At 32.0% G+C, this 17,507-nt stretch overlaps 1 protein-coding gene across 6 annotated transcripts in view; it reads right to left on the reverse strand.

Moving 5' to 3' along the window:
- LOC107164333 (very low-density lipoprotein receptor-like) overlaps nt 1-17,507 on the reverse strand; it is an 85,959-nt gene that overhangs the window by 4,628 nt on the left and 63,824 nt on the right. For 2 of the 6 annotated variants that reach the window (XM_089221458.1, XM_089221460.1), the window contains exons 3-12: nt 13,743-13,871; nt 9,908-10,030; nt 9,251-9,477; nt 6,570-6,831; nt 5,244-5,507; nt 4,550-4,850; nt 4,112-4,330; nt 3,618-3,972; nt 3,136-3,334; nt 2,643-2,714 (exon numbers count right to left, since the gene is read on the reverse strand). In XM_089221458.1, the coding sequence (XP_089077584.1) occupies nt 2,643-2,714; nt 3,136-3,334; nt 3,618-3,972; nt 4,112-4,330; nt 4,550-4,850; nt 5,244-5,507; nt 6,570-6,831; nt 9,251-9,477; nt 9,908-10,030; nt 13,743-13,871 (2,151 nt within the window). Of the gene's footprint in view, nt 1-2,642; nt 2,718-3,135; nt 3,335-3,617; nt 3,973-4,111; nt 4,331-4,549; nt 4,851-5,243; nt 5,508-6,569; nt 6,832-9,250; nt 9,478-9,907; nt 10,031-13,742; nt 13,872-17,507 lie in introns of all 6 variants that reach the window. The other 4 variants (XM_089221459.1, XM_089221457.1, XM_089221462.1 and 1 more) reach the window with 3 other exon arrangements.

A 17,507-nucleotide genomic window follows, 5' to 3' on the forward strand; every position in this document is an offset into this window, starting at 1 on the left:
TATATATAGCGAGCGATTTAAAAAATTACAATCATTAACAATAATCTGATTATTATGTGATATTATATAATATGCCTAGACAGCATCTCTCGGATCGTTTTGGGAGCGACGTAGAGAAATGACATCGCGTTTGAAGCGACGCCGTTCGGTTTCTATTTCGGTACAATGCGTGCGACGTGTATTATAAGTATAACTTATACAAATAGGCACGTGCGTGCTCATGCATTTTCAAAAGTGCGTACTATGGTCACTTGTGATGTATATATACTGTGCAGTATATATGTCATTATTATTTTTAAAAGCGTATGTTATTTATACGCAGGTATATAATATTTTATACACAGGACGGAACGCTAAACGACGCCAGATTCGATACATATGTATAATATAGTTAATACTAATAATATAAAATACGAAAAAATATCTTTTTTGAATCCAAACAAATATTATAATTATTATTGTGTGAACTTAAAAATTATAACATGTATGCGCGCGGTAAATAAAACTAAATACGACGTATTAAAATAGCGTGTGCATGTTAATTTCGTCCTTGGTGCAGCCTGCTGGTTTAATGACATAGGTAGGTTACTACCACTATTATTACGCGGAGCTTGTTAAAAAATAATTATTAATTATACTAAAATATGTGCGCAAACCGAGATGATATTTCATGGACTACATGATCATTTATAATTACATTCTGAATAGGTATAGTGAATTGTCATATTATATAGTGCGTACTGATGGCAAAATGTTTTTCTTAGTAGGGACTTCAAAAAACGATTTACCGATACTGTATTGATTATGTATTTCCCATTTATTATTTTATTTATTATCTCAACCATGTGATTTTCAATTCTAAACGGTTTTCGTTTTTTAACGGTCGTCGAACAAATGAAACATATAATATGGCATACGATGCAATCCAATCCATCAAAGTTCGATTTACATATAGCCATACATTGCAGGAAAGTTCTTTATGCGCGATGACTATGAATGAAATCCTTTATGGCTGATGTTTTCTTTTAAACTAAATTTGAATAAATGCGTTTATATCTTTATAATTTTGTATAATATTGGGTTTTTGACTTAAATAAAATAATTTTGAATCGTGGCAAGTCATACTGTAATATCTACGAGATTTCTTGTTATAAAAGCCAAGTTCGGTCACAAAGAGAAAAAAATCGATGCTATAATAACATGTAAATTACTGAACAACTAATCATCCAGACGGAATTCACTTATTCGACATCCTATAAATTATAATATATTACTGCACAATAAGCGTATACTTTTAAAATATTTTAAAGTTATTTTTTTAAAGATCAAAGTTTTAAGTGAATTATATAAAATTTAAATGCAAAAAGAATATAGTTTCCTTTTATTTTAAGAGAAAAATAAAACGACCCTCTAGGTGATGAAAATAAATAAATGAGGTTTAACGGCGAGAGAGATCACGAGATCTTAACACACATTTATTACTTTCTTGCGACTTCGCGCGAAGTTTTCTGATTTTTCAGGAGGGTGTGGGCTGACAGAGAGTTAAAAATATAGATGTATATCTTAGGAAACTCATAAAACCAAACTCACAGCAATATTGCCGCATATTGATCAGTATAATAATATATATAGAAGGTACTATGGTGTAGTCTGTAGTTATTATTGTCACGTATTTGGTTAAGAGAAAATATAAAGTTTTTTTTTCGAAATTGCATTGATGTGGCAAATTTTTAGCAGCAGCGATAAAGCATACACAAACTACTTTCAGCCGTTTAATTTTCTATTTAAAATGTATGAAAAAACTCAAACCCACCGACACGACGTTATATAATATGATGTATACGATTTTTTTTTCGATCTGCGGTCTTCCTGAATACCATCAGTTTCGTTTTAACTTAATATTAAACACGTTATAGGTAATAAGAATGTAATATTTTTAAATGGTAAACGAGAAAAATCATGTGTTACGCGTATATTATAATGTATAGAGACAGGCGAATAGAATAACACAAAAATGTACTAGGTATAACCAACCACCGCAAGCGTGTGTATATTATAACAAATAATATGTATATTGAATACAATGTACAGGGATGAGCAATTATTGAAGTATTTGGATTTTTTTTTTTAAATTTGTGTTGAACAAATTTTCATTTTTTTCTTACAATCTGTAGGTATCTATATTATTAATTTATTATTTTAGTCTACCACGGAGGAATACAAATAAATATAATGTTATTCAAACTAAAACTTTTTTTAGAAGCTGTGATGGAGAACTTTAAAATTTGTTTTTTTAACTATGTGATATGTTTTTTTTTTGAAACTGTAACAGAAGATTGTTTTATATTGGTATACAGGTATAAATCTGATAAAAACCTAATATAATTTTTATGAGAGAATGAAATATAAGTAGGTAAATCTTTTTTGGAAATACTTATTTAGTATTTTATACACATGGACTACCTGCTATGTATTTATTTTTTGGTTTTAAATATAAATAGTAAAATATTTTGCTCATTCCTGTAGTGTATAAAGGTATGCATATTATATTGTGATAATATTAGTTTTGCACAGAAGAAAGAAGAAGATATACATAAATATGTACACAGGTTTCGTCCACGGATATTGATATATGTACTCACTTAACAGCGTAATATTGAATTTTTTATAAAGTCTCGGTTTGTGATGTTTCGGTAAAACCGTTGAGTTCTTAGCTGCTGTAAAATTATTCAACCAAAAAACAAGACGGTGAAAAACAAAGACAAAAAATAAAAAACGATCAAAATATACAAAACGTAATAATAACTAATAATATAGGTATTAGATAATTATCATCACAACAAGGTCTACTCGAAAAAAAAATCAATCAAATATTAGGTATTATGATTAGGTAGTATTGCAAAGATATAAATAATAAAAAATACAAAGTTAAGCTGAAATAAAAACATTACCGTTACCGCGCTATTGGCGGTCGCAGAACTGCGTGTGTATATATATTATATATATATACATATATACGGTGCAACGAATAATATACTTATATATGTTGCGTTGCGAGAAGTACAAATTATACAATTATAATAATTTTTATATTAAATAAAAATATTATGTAATTACGGAAGTTGGGGTGCTTACCTTCTTCAGCGCACATCAGACCGTCAGACATGAGCATCAGACCATTGGGACAAGCGCACGAGATTTTCGGTGATTTGCTGTTGATTTGCGGTGCCGGCAGGCACAGATGAGAACAGTGGCCATTGACGGCAGCGCAGTAGTTCACGCCGTCGGGTTGCCTGTACGGGTGGTAAACGTGCACCACCATTGGGTTTTGAGTCTGAAACGGTCATAATGTACAAAATTGTCAGCTGTTAGTTTGATACAAACACATATCGCTATCGGTCTTACATAAGGTCACCGCGGCGGTCGTATAATAATACGCGCGTGAGATTTGCTGGAAAGTACCTATATCTACTTCCGAGACTTGATTGGTGGTACAGAATAATAAGAACCGATGCAAAAGTGGAGGCGTCGTGTAGTAAGAGAGAAAATCGGGTTCGATGCCGTCATCAAAAATATAATAACGAAACGATAAAATATTAAATAATAATATTATGTACCATGTGCAGGGCGGTGACCGTGGTGATGTTTGAACCGTTAAACTTGTTGGCCTTGATAATCGCCTTCTGGTTCCAATCGGACCAGTATAGCGAATCCTCAAATGTGGATATGCTGAACGGGTGCGGTAGCCAGATGGGGCTGAACAGGACCAGGCGCCGTTGGCTTCCGTCGAAGTTGCACGACGATATTGTGTGGAGCTTGGCGTCCACCCAGTATAGCCGCTTGGACACCAAGTCCAGGGTGATGCCATTCGGCCATTTCACGTCGAACGAGGCGATCACTTCCCGGTGCGTGCCGTCCATGCCGGCCCGTTCGATCTTCGCGTTGCTGCCCCAGTCACTCCAATACAGCCACCTGCCAACGGACGAGCGTTTGTTGTGCGTTAGTAATAATATCGTGTCAGTGATTATAAGAGTTATTCGATATTATATAACGGAAAAACGGGTGGGCTTAGGGTTCGATTTTTTTTTTTGTAGATGACGTTATAAATTACCCGTTGAGCGGGTCCACGGCTATCGACCTGGGTTCCTTCAGTTCCGACTTGAAAAGCGTCTTCTGCATGTTACCTTCGAAGTTGGCTAATTCGATAGAGTCCTTGTCCGCGTTCGTCCAGTAAATGTGTCCATAAATCCAGTCCACAGCCAAACCGTCGGCCGACGACAAGCCGCTTTCCACTACGATTGTCCGCTGTCGGCCTTCATCAATCGGCGCTCTGCAGGTAAAAACAATAAATTAACACCTATATTATACGCAATCATTTTTGCAGTGATACCCAATCGAGGTCAATCAGAACTCCAAAAAATGGTTGACCGTTTAATTTATACGCCGGTGCAGTACATTATTGACACATTTCGAAACGGTTTGTGTTGAATAGGCGTAAAATGTCGAGAAAATAAGTGCCTATATAATATTATACCTACTAGGTACTTACTTGTAAATTTTCTTTTCGGATACGTCTCCCCAGTATATCATTCCGGTGCGGAATACGAAATCGATGGCCGTGGCCGATTTCGTGCTGTTGATAATAGCGGACATCTCGTGATGATCCAACGATATCTTCCGTATGTTGTGTTGCATTGAGAACAAGAGGGACGCATGTCCTTCCATCGCCTTGCATCTGGTGTGATCTTGGGGGTCTCGTAGGTATCCCGGTTCGCATTCACACTTGTACGTGCCTTTTTCGTTGATACATATCTGTGAACAGCTGCCTTCGATCTCGCATTCGTTTACGTCTGCAAATTTTAATATTGCACGATTAATAAAAAAACGCTGATACAGCGTAATCACGGATTTTTTGCAACGCTTCATCGTAAAAAATCGACGTTCAGCCGCTCCGAATATCACAACGTAAATTTATAGGTGGCCACCGGTGAATTAACTCTATACCCACGCCTAGGGGGAAATAAATAAGTAGTGATAAGCAAGTACCTACTGTGGAAAATATCGGATGAGTTTATATATGTAGTTAAATTATATCCCATTCCACTACTCGAGGTATAAACAAGCCGATGCAATTATACCCGAAGGTTGAAATTATACACGTTACATCGTAGAACACGACGACAAAAACTATGATATTGATAATAATAATTAATGTTGATAAAAAAAATAAATACAATACAGACCGTCACACGTGTTGTTGTTGATGAGCTTGTAGCCGGGCTTGCAGGCGCAGCGGAACGTGTGGGGCAAATCGATGCAGATCTGCGTGCAGCCTCCGTTGTTGATCAGACACTCGTTCACGTTGCACGATTCCTGTTTCTCGTCTTCGAATCCGGGACAGTCCATGTTCTTGTCACACACCTTCTCCATGGGTATGCATACGCTACCCGTCTCGTCGTTGCCGCAGTCAAACTCTGTGTAAGGATCGCACTTGTGCACTGGTTCTTCTGAAAACGACGATGGCCGATTAAATAGTGATGTGTTTGTGAAGTTTTACGATCAATGGCCTGCCTGCCTGCAGATCTATGAATGGTCGTAAGCAGCGTATACGACGTGATAAACCATCGATTTAACCTAGCTGTCCTTCAATTTTCACGTGACGAATAATTTATTGTTATAGATCGGCCGATTCCAATTCTGTTTAGGTTTTATTTTTACAATATATATATATATACGAAGTAGGTTATCATTTTTGAAACGACCAAAACGTTTCTTCTAGACTCTAGAGCATATCCGCTAGATCCTAAGATCTTTATACAATAATAAGTATAACATTTTAATGTGCATCATTAAGTAGTAGTTTTTATGTTCACTTCATTCGTCTCGAATAGAAGATAAAAAATAAAATATGAATGTATAACTATAGCCACTATAGGTACTTATCATATTATATCCTCACGCGAGTAACTTTTAAGCCATTTTGCAAGGGAATCGTTCATTCGGGGTGGTGCAGGTAAGTATATATTATATTATTATTATCATAATAATATATAATAATCATTTTATATTTTTTAGAATAGCAAAAATATAAAATCTGAACAAAAATGTTAAAAATTAAAAATGTGAAATACGTAAAAACCATCTACGGAATCTCAATAACTTAAGTTTAGTTTAAATTATGAGGTCTTTGCACCTTTTTCGTATGTAGTAATAGAGTGGGTGGATTTTCAAAGAGGTTATCAGAATCCAGATTTGTAATAAGTAGATTAGGATAATATTATGTCCATTGAGATTTAATAGGTATTGTATAATGATGAGTATGACTTTATCTATCAAAATTATACAGAGGTTCGTTTCTTTGTGGAGCGTGTCGAACTTTCGTTGACAACATAAAATAACGGGTGATTCGCGGTGAGAATAGTAGCAAACATTTTTTTTTACCGAAAAGCGCTTATATACTGTTGTTTGTATAATCAATGCTTATATAAATGCTGCCCGCACACAAAACATTGATCTGACATGATGCGATGCGATGTGATTTATCGACAAAGCGCGGTATGTAGACTTACTGCAGTTTTCTTCGTCACTACCGTCGGCGCAGTCGGGTGTACCGGAACAATGGAGGAATCCAGGAATGCAAGTGTTGTCCCGACAACGGAATTGGTCGGACCGACACGTGGTGTTGTGGCACCGGTGCGGCGCTTCGTCGGATCCATCGGCACAGTCCACGCTGCCGTCGCATACCCACGACTGAATGACGCAGTGGCTGTGGTCGTCGCATTCAAACTCGGAAGAACGACATTGTGACGATCTGGTAGATTCAGCACAACCCTATATGGATTATATGTATTATGTTATGTATGACCGATTGGGACAAGACGTATATCGTAAGCATCAGTATATCATCATACCTACACCTAACCCAACTGTAATAGTTCAAGTATTAAACAACTTAATTTTTTTTTTAACGAGAGAATTGTACAATCTGTAATTCAAAGACGAAATAATAAGGTAATAAAACAACGATTATTTACAACAATTCAGACAGGGGGCATGAGAGAAGAGACCATCCATTGATGGGACTTCATGACATGTGTTGGTGGAGGTTAATCTAAAAGTAGATCACGACACCACGTTCGTTTTAGTTGCCTTCTGGGGTCACCTGGAATAGTGGGGATAAATAGTTCTGAAATCAAGGGATTGCGGTGATTGTGAAGATTGGTGTGCAATGTGCATGCGTTTGTAGAAGAATTTGGCAACGTGTTTAACAGTTTGGATGGAAAGATCTTTATGGAGAGTATCATTAGAGACATAAAATGGGGCATTAGTTATTTTTCGAAAGCATTTTGATTGAAAAGTTTGGATTTTATTAATATTGGAGGGCAGTGGCATGGCGAACTTTATTAAGTTATGAGGCACAGTTATATTGTTTGACCCACCACCCACCCCACCAATCACAAAAAACATTAAAAAATGTTTTTAAGATAAAATATATTTATTCACTTAAATAATAATGCTTTTTTTAACACATCAGATGATCTTTGAGGACACCCACCACCCCTCAAACTGAGGCACGTGCCTCAAATATAATCCTTCGTCACGCCACTGTTGGAGGGTTTGGCAGCACCCCATAATTGGATGCCATATGTCGATATTGGTTTGAGAAGTAGTTTGTATAAGAGAAGTTTATTTTTAAGGTTTAACTTAAATTAATCTTAAAAAGTGATATCAAGCAAATAATATTTTATGAAAATATTTAAGAGGAATTTTAAACTCCAAAGCCCTCTGTATATGTGAGGATGAGTTGAATAGGCAAAGTATGCATTGTTCATTTTTTCAGAATTGACAGATTTCCACACTACAGCTTACATTTTAATTAATTTTTTTGGGTCCAAGATCGTTATTTACATACGAATTTATAAGAATATTGAATTACATTTTTCCCCAAAGTTTGTTTATGCTTTAACTTATTGACATTTCAAAATAAAAATTTGAAAATCATTATTATTTATAACATTTATACATAGTAAGCCTATAATCAATGGAAATAGCCGAATAGGTATCTAATTTACTATATCAATTATGGGATACTGAGAGACGCACCCACAACACTGGTGTAGCGAAATAGCCTATACAGAACACCGTGTTATCATGAAATTACGAATTTTTGAAATGTATACTCGCACATCCGTACATGCGTTTCGTATATTATTTTATAACATAATATTGTATTATATTTTCTAAGACTTTAAGTAAATCAAAACTTACGTAATTGTGATTGGTGTGAATTATTACGTAATGAACTGCGAAGGGACGTACAAATATCTTGCGATCATAAGATAATACTTAAGACATGATTTTAGTAAATAAATCCTATGTGAGCAACCTAGCTACCACTCCATATTTTCTCGTTTACGAAATTCGAAAATACGACTTTATTAATAGAAACTGTCTTCGAGAAATAATTATTGCATGTTCTTTGAAGTTTGAACTTTCACATTTTCGTTTAATTTTGTAGACATCAAAAGAATTGCTACACCTACTTCATATACGCACACAATAATTTTAAATATGAACTTGACGTTGAATACTTTGAACTTGTGGTCGGAAATTATTGTAAACAAATTCTACAAATCATGAATTTATAATACGTAGAATTTCATAATTTCAATATTTAATTAACACCAAAATAACCATAACAATTGCGTTCACTCTCGCTAACATAATAATATATATAATACCGGGTCGTAATATTCTCAAAAAAATCATTTTTCTGTTTTAAAATAACAATGAATACAAATTATTCATTTGGTTTTATCGCGATGGTTGTTATCCCTCTACTGTCGTAATGAATATTAAAATAAATTCTTGTGTCACTTTATAATTTTTTATAGGCTTAACAAAATTATAGTACAAACATCATCTCAACAAATATATAGTTTTTATATTTAAGTTGCGGAATCATAGTTATATTTCTACTGTTTCCAAAAAGTCAAGTCTTCAAAAACAAGGACATAATAAAAATAAATTTGTTGTATCATATATGATTATCAACTATATTTATATAATGTGTTATGTATTTTATATATATTAAGTAATACTACAAATAATAAGTATATTATATGACTTATAGTGAAACACGTGGATACGGAATAACGTGTATAGTGTATACCTATCCACAAACCAATATTTTAGGATAACATATTTTAGATAATCATAGTATATAAATATAAGTATACTCATTACTTACGATTTCGTCAGTTTGGTCGGAGCAGTCGAAGTCACCGTCGCAACGCCAGTTTAACGTTATGCAAGTATTGTCTTTGACGCACGCGAATTCGGACTCGGAACATGTGATGTTGGGACAGTTGAGTTCATCCGTGTTATCTTGACAGTCGTCGTCTCTGTCACACACCCAAATCTTTTGAATGCACTTTCCGTTGCCACACGTAAACTCATCATCTCTACATGTTTCATCTGCAGTGGACGGGCAAACGTAAAATAATAATAATAATAATGAACGGGCTCTGATGATTATATATGATATACACGCTGGATATATATCATATATAATATATGTATATAAAATATTATACTCTAGTAATATATAAGTAGGGATGTAGCATATATTATTATTATAATGCAAATAATAGATAACAATATTATTATACCAATAGTTAATTGATATTAAGCGAATAAACAAATTATATCCAACCGGCACCGATAAGAAAAACTAATGTTGATGATGTTAGCATAATAATATTGATATTCGTATAATTTAATAGAAATATAAACATATTATATAATATATTAAAAAGACAGTGATTAGTGTTATATGGTATGTATAAGCGAATCGTCTTATAATAGTGTGGAGAATTAAAATAAAAATCAACAAATAGTCACTTACTGCACTCTTTCTCGTCAGAGCCGTCTGTACAGTCGGGATTGCCATCACACATCCATGTCAGCGGGATGCACTCACCTTTAGCCTTGCGACATGTGAACTCATCCGTGTTGCACACTCGTTTTTCTGAAATCATAACAGAGCAAGACGTTCGTATACAGATGATTCATGCAAATAATAATGGATGCCGATGATGATTAGATAATATCAATGTTATAATATGATTTATTCGATTATGCATGTGTGTGTGTGTAATATGTGGTAAATATACCTAAATGTTGAAAACGATTAACCATCGAATAAATTAATCTATATAAATATCTCTAGTAACTATAGTCTATACCTATGTACCAATAATATATGTGTCTTTAAAACAGTGTAAAAGGTCTGTATAATAAGTACTAACATTTTACAGATGATTTACGAAAAAACTTTTTTTATTAAAGAAATTAGTAAGAACATAAATTATATTCTATCACCGTAAGGCTTTATTTTTAAATTAAACCAAATTACGAATAATTTTGGGGTGAATATAAACTCTACATAATTTATCACCCGATTAGCGTTTAAAAAATCACCTTGTAATTTTTATCTATATTCTAAAAATGAAGAACAAAGATTAAAAATTTAAAAATGTCATCGTTTATGCCATTATTCTTGCTTAGTACTTATCATGCTTAAAGTATAATAATTACATTTTGAACTATTAAATAAAAAATTTGAAGGCGTAATAAAATAATGTGCTCGTCTTAAACTTAAACCTTCTTTATTTTCAGGTCTGAACGGGAAACATAAAATTAAATTCAAAAAAGAAAAATTGACAAGAAACAGTGTAATAAGGTTTTCAGAGAAATAGAGAAATATATTTGTTATACATTATAATTAATACAATTCATAAAATTAAATATGTATTTATTTTTATACTCAATTATGGTTTCGTTTAGTAGAACTTTATACTCAATAAGTAAAATGAAAATTAATTCTTAACTTTCCAGCAATCAATGTAAAGCAAAAAATTTAGTAGAAAAAATATCAACAACCAACATACTCAAAAGAAAACGTTTTATTATTGTAAAATGTAAAATGTAAAGGATTTTTGTTTGCAACAATTATATCGTTGTTCAGAACAACAATTTTAAATTTTCGTATTAGGTTTCAGTTGGAAAATAAAGCTACGTGTAAGCACAAGAAAAAAAATTAACTCGATATTTTCAAGTAGGTAGGTTCTCTCCAAAATTCGATTCTTTTAAAATATACAATTATACAGTTACGAAAGCAGTGAAGGATACTTTGAGAATAACATATAAAAACAAAAGTATGTAAATAAATCCTGTCATCATTTCATCAACCATTGCGTTGAAAGTCAAACGTGTTTGGAGTCATAAACTCACAAACTGCAATTTATAGCTTCTAATTATAAAAATGTTTTCAGAAAAATAAAAAATAAATACATATTTATAGGTTCCGAGAAAGGTGTAGGTAGCTAAAATAAACAAGTATAATATAACGATATATTAAATAAATTATGTTTAAAATTTTAGTGTAAAGATAGAACAACATATTACACGATTATATTTTTTAATTAAACGCATAGAATATTATTTATCAAGAGTAAAAGAATTTTAAAAATACATTAAAAATTGGAATCAATAAAAAATCATTAAAAATAACACAAGATTTAACTCTTTACTGTGCATAAAAAATATATACGTTTAGTAAATAATAATAATTCCTTAAAATTGTGTGTATATGAAAATGTCTATAGGTAAAGTTGAATAGAATAATAATAGAATAATAATAGAATGCTTGACGATTAAACTAGTAATAAAAACCTAAGAATATTATTTTATATGAAAAATTAAAAAAGAAAAATAATAATTACACGCGCAACTACCCGGTTGTTATTTAATATTTTTGAGATTGCATTTGAAATTCATATCTCTGAAAAATATCAACGAAATACGGTAAAATATTATTAAAGACAAGCTTAATGGCTTAATGGATTTTCTATTTCAAATACTTTAGGTATTTCAAAGGCAAAAATATAAATTTTTGGAAAAAAGGTAGATTATTTTGATGTTCAGAAATATAATATAATATTAGAATACGTAATATATAATAGCATCCAGATAAGATTTAATAATAAAAAGTAGGTAAATGATTTTGAAATTTAATTAAAATGGAGATACGTTATGAGAGGAAATATAATTTTAATATACAGTAGTATATTAATTATATATGATGATACAATATGCATTATTTTAGGTCAATAATGAGTAATGACTAATTACCACATTATTATAGGGTGCAATAGTAGGGAGTTAGCAAACTGAACTATAATTAAAATAAATATATAATATATAAATAAATTAAGAAATCTATAAAATACATATTTAAAAAAAATTATTGTAAATGAAAGTATATTAAAATACCTATATAGTATATTAACTATGTTATGATATTGTCTAATTTTATTGTATTATATTTTATGTACGCAGTATTAAGCTACTGCCTATACCACCTCATTTAAAAGCTCACTCATACGAGTATATAAGCCTATAATGGACACTGCTATAACAATGTCAAAGTCCATGTGAATGTTGTATTTTCAATTCTTTGAACGCTGTAAAAAACTGAGTTAAAAGTACGTATTTTTACCTCAACTGCTAATACGTTTTTACTATTAGGCAATTATATTACATTAAGACTGACATTCCAATTAAATTGCATTATGCATTTATTAGGTATTTATTAGGTAGGGTCCTATATGCTATAATAATGGTTAAAAGAGAATATATTATTTATAAATAGATGTATTTGCATTTAAAACAATTTGTAGAAGTAGATACATAGATATATTATTTATTCATTAATACACCACTCGTTTAAACTACAAACTTTTTACTTCATACTTATATACATATATATAATATATATATATATAACGTTATGCATTATATTCATATCATTTTGAACTTTCAAAAACTATAATAGGTAACTGGTGATTTGTTAATGTATTAATACATATTATTTCAGAAAAACCTATTATAGGTAGTGCATTACAAACTATACATTTTATTCATGAGAAATAAATTTTATTTTAATTTTATGTATAAACCCTAATCTGACTGATTATAGTACCAAAGATTTCTTAATTATTTTTGAAAAAATAACTCTTAAAAATCTTGTTATGATATAATGTGTATACAACATTTTAAGATGTGTATGTCTTAAATGTTGACGTAATGAAAAAACTAAAAATGCCAACAAAATATACCTACACAGACGTCAGACACACAGTACACAAAGTTCTTGTCTGTGCTGTGGTGAACGATTCAAGAGACTATAGTGCCCAGTATAATATATGCTTCCTATAGGAATAGAATATTGTCAATATTTAAAATGTATAATTGGTTTTATGTAGATTTGAACGATATACATAATAATTACTTAATTTATGTATGTACAAAAACGTTCATTATAAAAAATAGTGATGTGTGATTTATTTATAATCAATAATAACACTATGGAAAGTATAACGATGAGAGATGTACATATAGATTTTTGTATACATTTATTTTATTCGTCAAAGAATATTTTAAAGTTTAAAAGGTTTTTTGTGGTTTCAGTATTTTTTAACAGTCTAAACATTAGATATTTAGATATAGGTACATGTACAATGTAGGTACATATAGTACCCCCGTAACCGTTTGGCGCAAGGCGTTAATGCATTATTTATAGTATCATCATTAGTGTAGTGTAATATTATTTGAATGTACTGCATCATAATATTGTTATAGGCGAGTTATTAATTAATGGGTAGAGGACAGGTACTTACGACATATTTTTGGGTCTTCGTCGCTACCGTCTTTGCAATCTGCTTCGTTATCGCATTGCCAGTGGAGCGCTATACAGTGTCCGTTTCTACATTGAAATTCGTTTTCTGAACATGTGACGTTGGCCATTCCTGCGAAAAATATAAAGCATTAATATCTACTCGATGTAACAGCGGCAACGTATCACGTAATCGATAATAAATTTAAACAGACATTTGACCACCGGGTGCGTCTACGGGAAGCACAAAGTGCGCGCGATTTAATCCGTCATAACCGTTATGCGTGCATTATATTATTTCTATATGAAATCCGTTTTGAGACTCCGTATGTTAACATGTAATATAATACAGTGTGTGTACAGTACCTATTTAAAATAGATTTCATTTATAAAATAGTAAATAATATACATGGACGGATGGACGACGAACACTGCGTTATTTACAGGTTTTAAAAATAATATGTAGGATATATTTTATATATTATAGTCAATATCATCAGTGTCGGATCTAGGAAATTTGACGTCCGGGGCTAATAAAATTCCAGCACCCATACCTATTAGGTTCAAATGTTTAAGTACAAATCAAAAAGTATATTTCTATATGATAAATCTTTTTATTGAAGCCATTGTTTTTATATATATAGTATTTTAGTACAGAATATATCAATATTATATGCGTAGTAATTGCAATAATTAAATGTATATACCTATTTAAAATTATTTGAAGAGAGCGACTTAGAAAACTTACTTACGCTTATTTTTTACTTAAATGAGTTTATTCAATTATTCTGATTCTTGAAATTTTAAGTACATAGCCAAGTAGGTATAAATATCCTAATTCATACTTTCAAACGTAGATTTTATAGCCCATTAAGGGAGGGTCTTGAGATGTTTTTCAAATGATAGAACCATCCTTTTCCTTGTAAAGTACTAAATTGATGAACGTATATTATTGTCTATACCTATTCCTAAGAATATTGCTAAGCATTGTATTTCAAATAAGAAGTTTTTTTTTTTTTTTTTTCTGTTTTAACCGACGACGCCGCGGGATCTGCTTTCGCATTGCTTCCGCGGCGAATTTCAAATAAGAAGTTGTATCGGCACGGGAGTACGGAACACTCTCTTAAATGATGTAAATTAAATCTAAGTATAGGTATATTTGAATAAAAATGTTATACTAAATAGTTCAATATAAATTCATATTAAAGTGAATTTGTGTGGGTGAGCTGTGAGCATGATTAGAGAATGTTTTGAATCATAATTTATCGTGGACAGTGGGTCACACGAAAAATAAATTTGCATATTATAAGTAATTTCTGATTTTGCCACTATTTGAATAACCCCGAACAGATACTATATACGACTGTATATAGGAATTGGGAAGCTAAATTTTTTGTAAAGAGTCATTGCTATTGAAGCGACTATATAATAATGTTACAAGTAGGTAGTATACCTACCGCTGGAAGTATTCAAAATCGATTTGCCCAAATGAATTAAAATTAAAATATTATACATTGTGTATAGAAAAATAGTTAAACAATGTCGGCGGCCATATGATATTATATATAGGTACTATTATTGTATAAACAATATAAACATGTGTGGAGTAATATACCTATAGCCATATAGGTATATAGTACCTAGGTACCACCACTACGCGTCCGAAATGAATTCTGGAAAACTGTGCAGCGTACACAAACACCACACAATTTTAGACCATCTCCTCCATACCGCAATCCGTATTCTCATTTACTTCATTTCGCGGCCGCCTGATTTCCCCGGGGAACCGCGGGCGCAGTCAATTGAGCGCGCACACTCACACATCGCACACACTCACGCACGCGAATAAAAATAAAATAACCTCCGTGGACTTCGTTCGACTGCGGTGGAGGCGGAAGAGGTGGCTGAGAGGGCTTAAGTTTGTGACTTGTGCGTGAGACGGCAGCTGCTGCATAGTGCAGGACCGTGATAAGCGCCGATGACGGTGAATTATGGCGGAAAGGAAAAAACACCGCGGGGACCGAGTTCCCGTTACGTTTAGGCAGGTACACCTGCAGTAAAATTACGCATTTATCATAATATATTTTATTCACGTATTGTTTCGGGTCCTTAGCACCCTAAGAAATCGTTTAAAAAGTTAGGTCCCATCAAGTCACAAAAAAACCTGAAGCTTAAGCACCTCCTTGTTAAAATGTCTATAGTTACGCCGATGCATGTATTAATGATAATAATAAATTATCTAAAGTCTAAACCATATACATATAAGCATAAGAATTAGTAAAAAGGTATAATGGTTTATGCGATAAAATTATTTTTTCACGTGGCCATTTTGACATGGCTGATTTTTTAACATGCACTATGTACCTATTAATAAAATTATAATTTTTGGTTTATAGATAGATATTAAACATTGAAAAAAAGGTCACGGGGGGTATATCCTCCTCACCACCTCGTTTGACAAGTCACTCGGTCAATAGTTCTTAACTATAATATAAAGATCATTATTGTCTATCGTATGATAACGTATGACTTCCATACGTGTCTTACGCGTGTACTGCAATGTATAGTCAAATTGAAGTAGCTCCTCTTCTATTTTTTTTTCTTATTTTTATAATTTGTCAACACCAACATTAATATTTTTATTAAAGCGGCGATATACGGTATGCTATTTTCAAAAAAATATACTTTTGAACACGCTTAGTTTTTGTAATTTTCATTTGGAAAAATGGTGATGAATATAAATTAGCCAGGTATTCGAATTCTTGTTGATGAATGAACCATTTTTTTTATTATAATACCGGAATTACCGAAATACAGCTAGCTATTTAGATTCTTTAATACCTAATATGTAATATAGGTAATACCAGGTATGATATGGTATAGTAGGTAGGTACATACCAATATACCATTACCATAGCTGAAATGTATTATAATTATATTAATATACTTTCACCATGGTACCATTGGTACATACCACAAATTAAAATATAACATCTAAATTCGTCGAAGTACATACATTATATTATGTATAGTACGCTCGGACATGATTGATTGTCGCATTGACATATCAATTGACTTTTCAATTCTTTACATTCTTGTCAATAATATGATATCATCGAAAAAATAGGTACTTGTCGACTTATGTGTAACTTCTGCTACTCAACACTCGTATTCAACGATCCATCACAATAAATATATCTATCGTATTAGGTTTTGAGAAAAAGTGAAGAATTTTACCATCGAGAGAAGGACGTTTATTGCGTAATTGAACGATCGTTGCGATATTACATTGAAATATATTTGGATTGTCGTCACAGTCGACGACTCACACGCACACATCATCCATATATATTATTATTGAATAACACATTGGAAGTTTCTTTTTTCTGGTTAAAAAACTGTCGGTACATGCTGCTACCGAAAATCAGATCGAATTTCGATGATTTCCGCTATGATTTTCCACGCATACATATTATAACAGAAATGCCGCTGTCGCCTTTGTCGATCTCATCTAAAGCGTGGTAACATTTGTATTGTTTTATTGTTTATACATATTATTATATTGTTACCTACATTATATTACAATATACACGCTTATGATAACCAATGGCAATAATTTATTACAGCAATAACTTGTGTATGATACAGGAAGAGACGTTTAAACGAAAAGTCGGAAACACCAGCAAACACAATGCATAAACGTCGTGCTCAGACATTTCACCGGAATTTTTGCAATAGCTAATAATTAATATCATAATATTAGGTAAAA

Source organism: Diuraphis noxia, unplaced genomic scaffold (assembly GCF_037042655.1).
Source record: "Diuraphis noxia isolate RWA-SAM2 unplaced genomic scaffold, SU_Dnox_SAM2 contig0002, whole genome shotgun sequence".
Classification (NCBI taxonomy): domain Eukaryota; kingdom Metazoa; phylum Arthropoda; class Insecta; order Hemiptera; family Aphididae; genus Diuraphis; species Diuraphis noxia.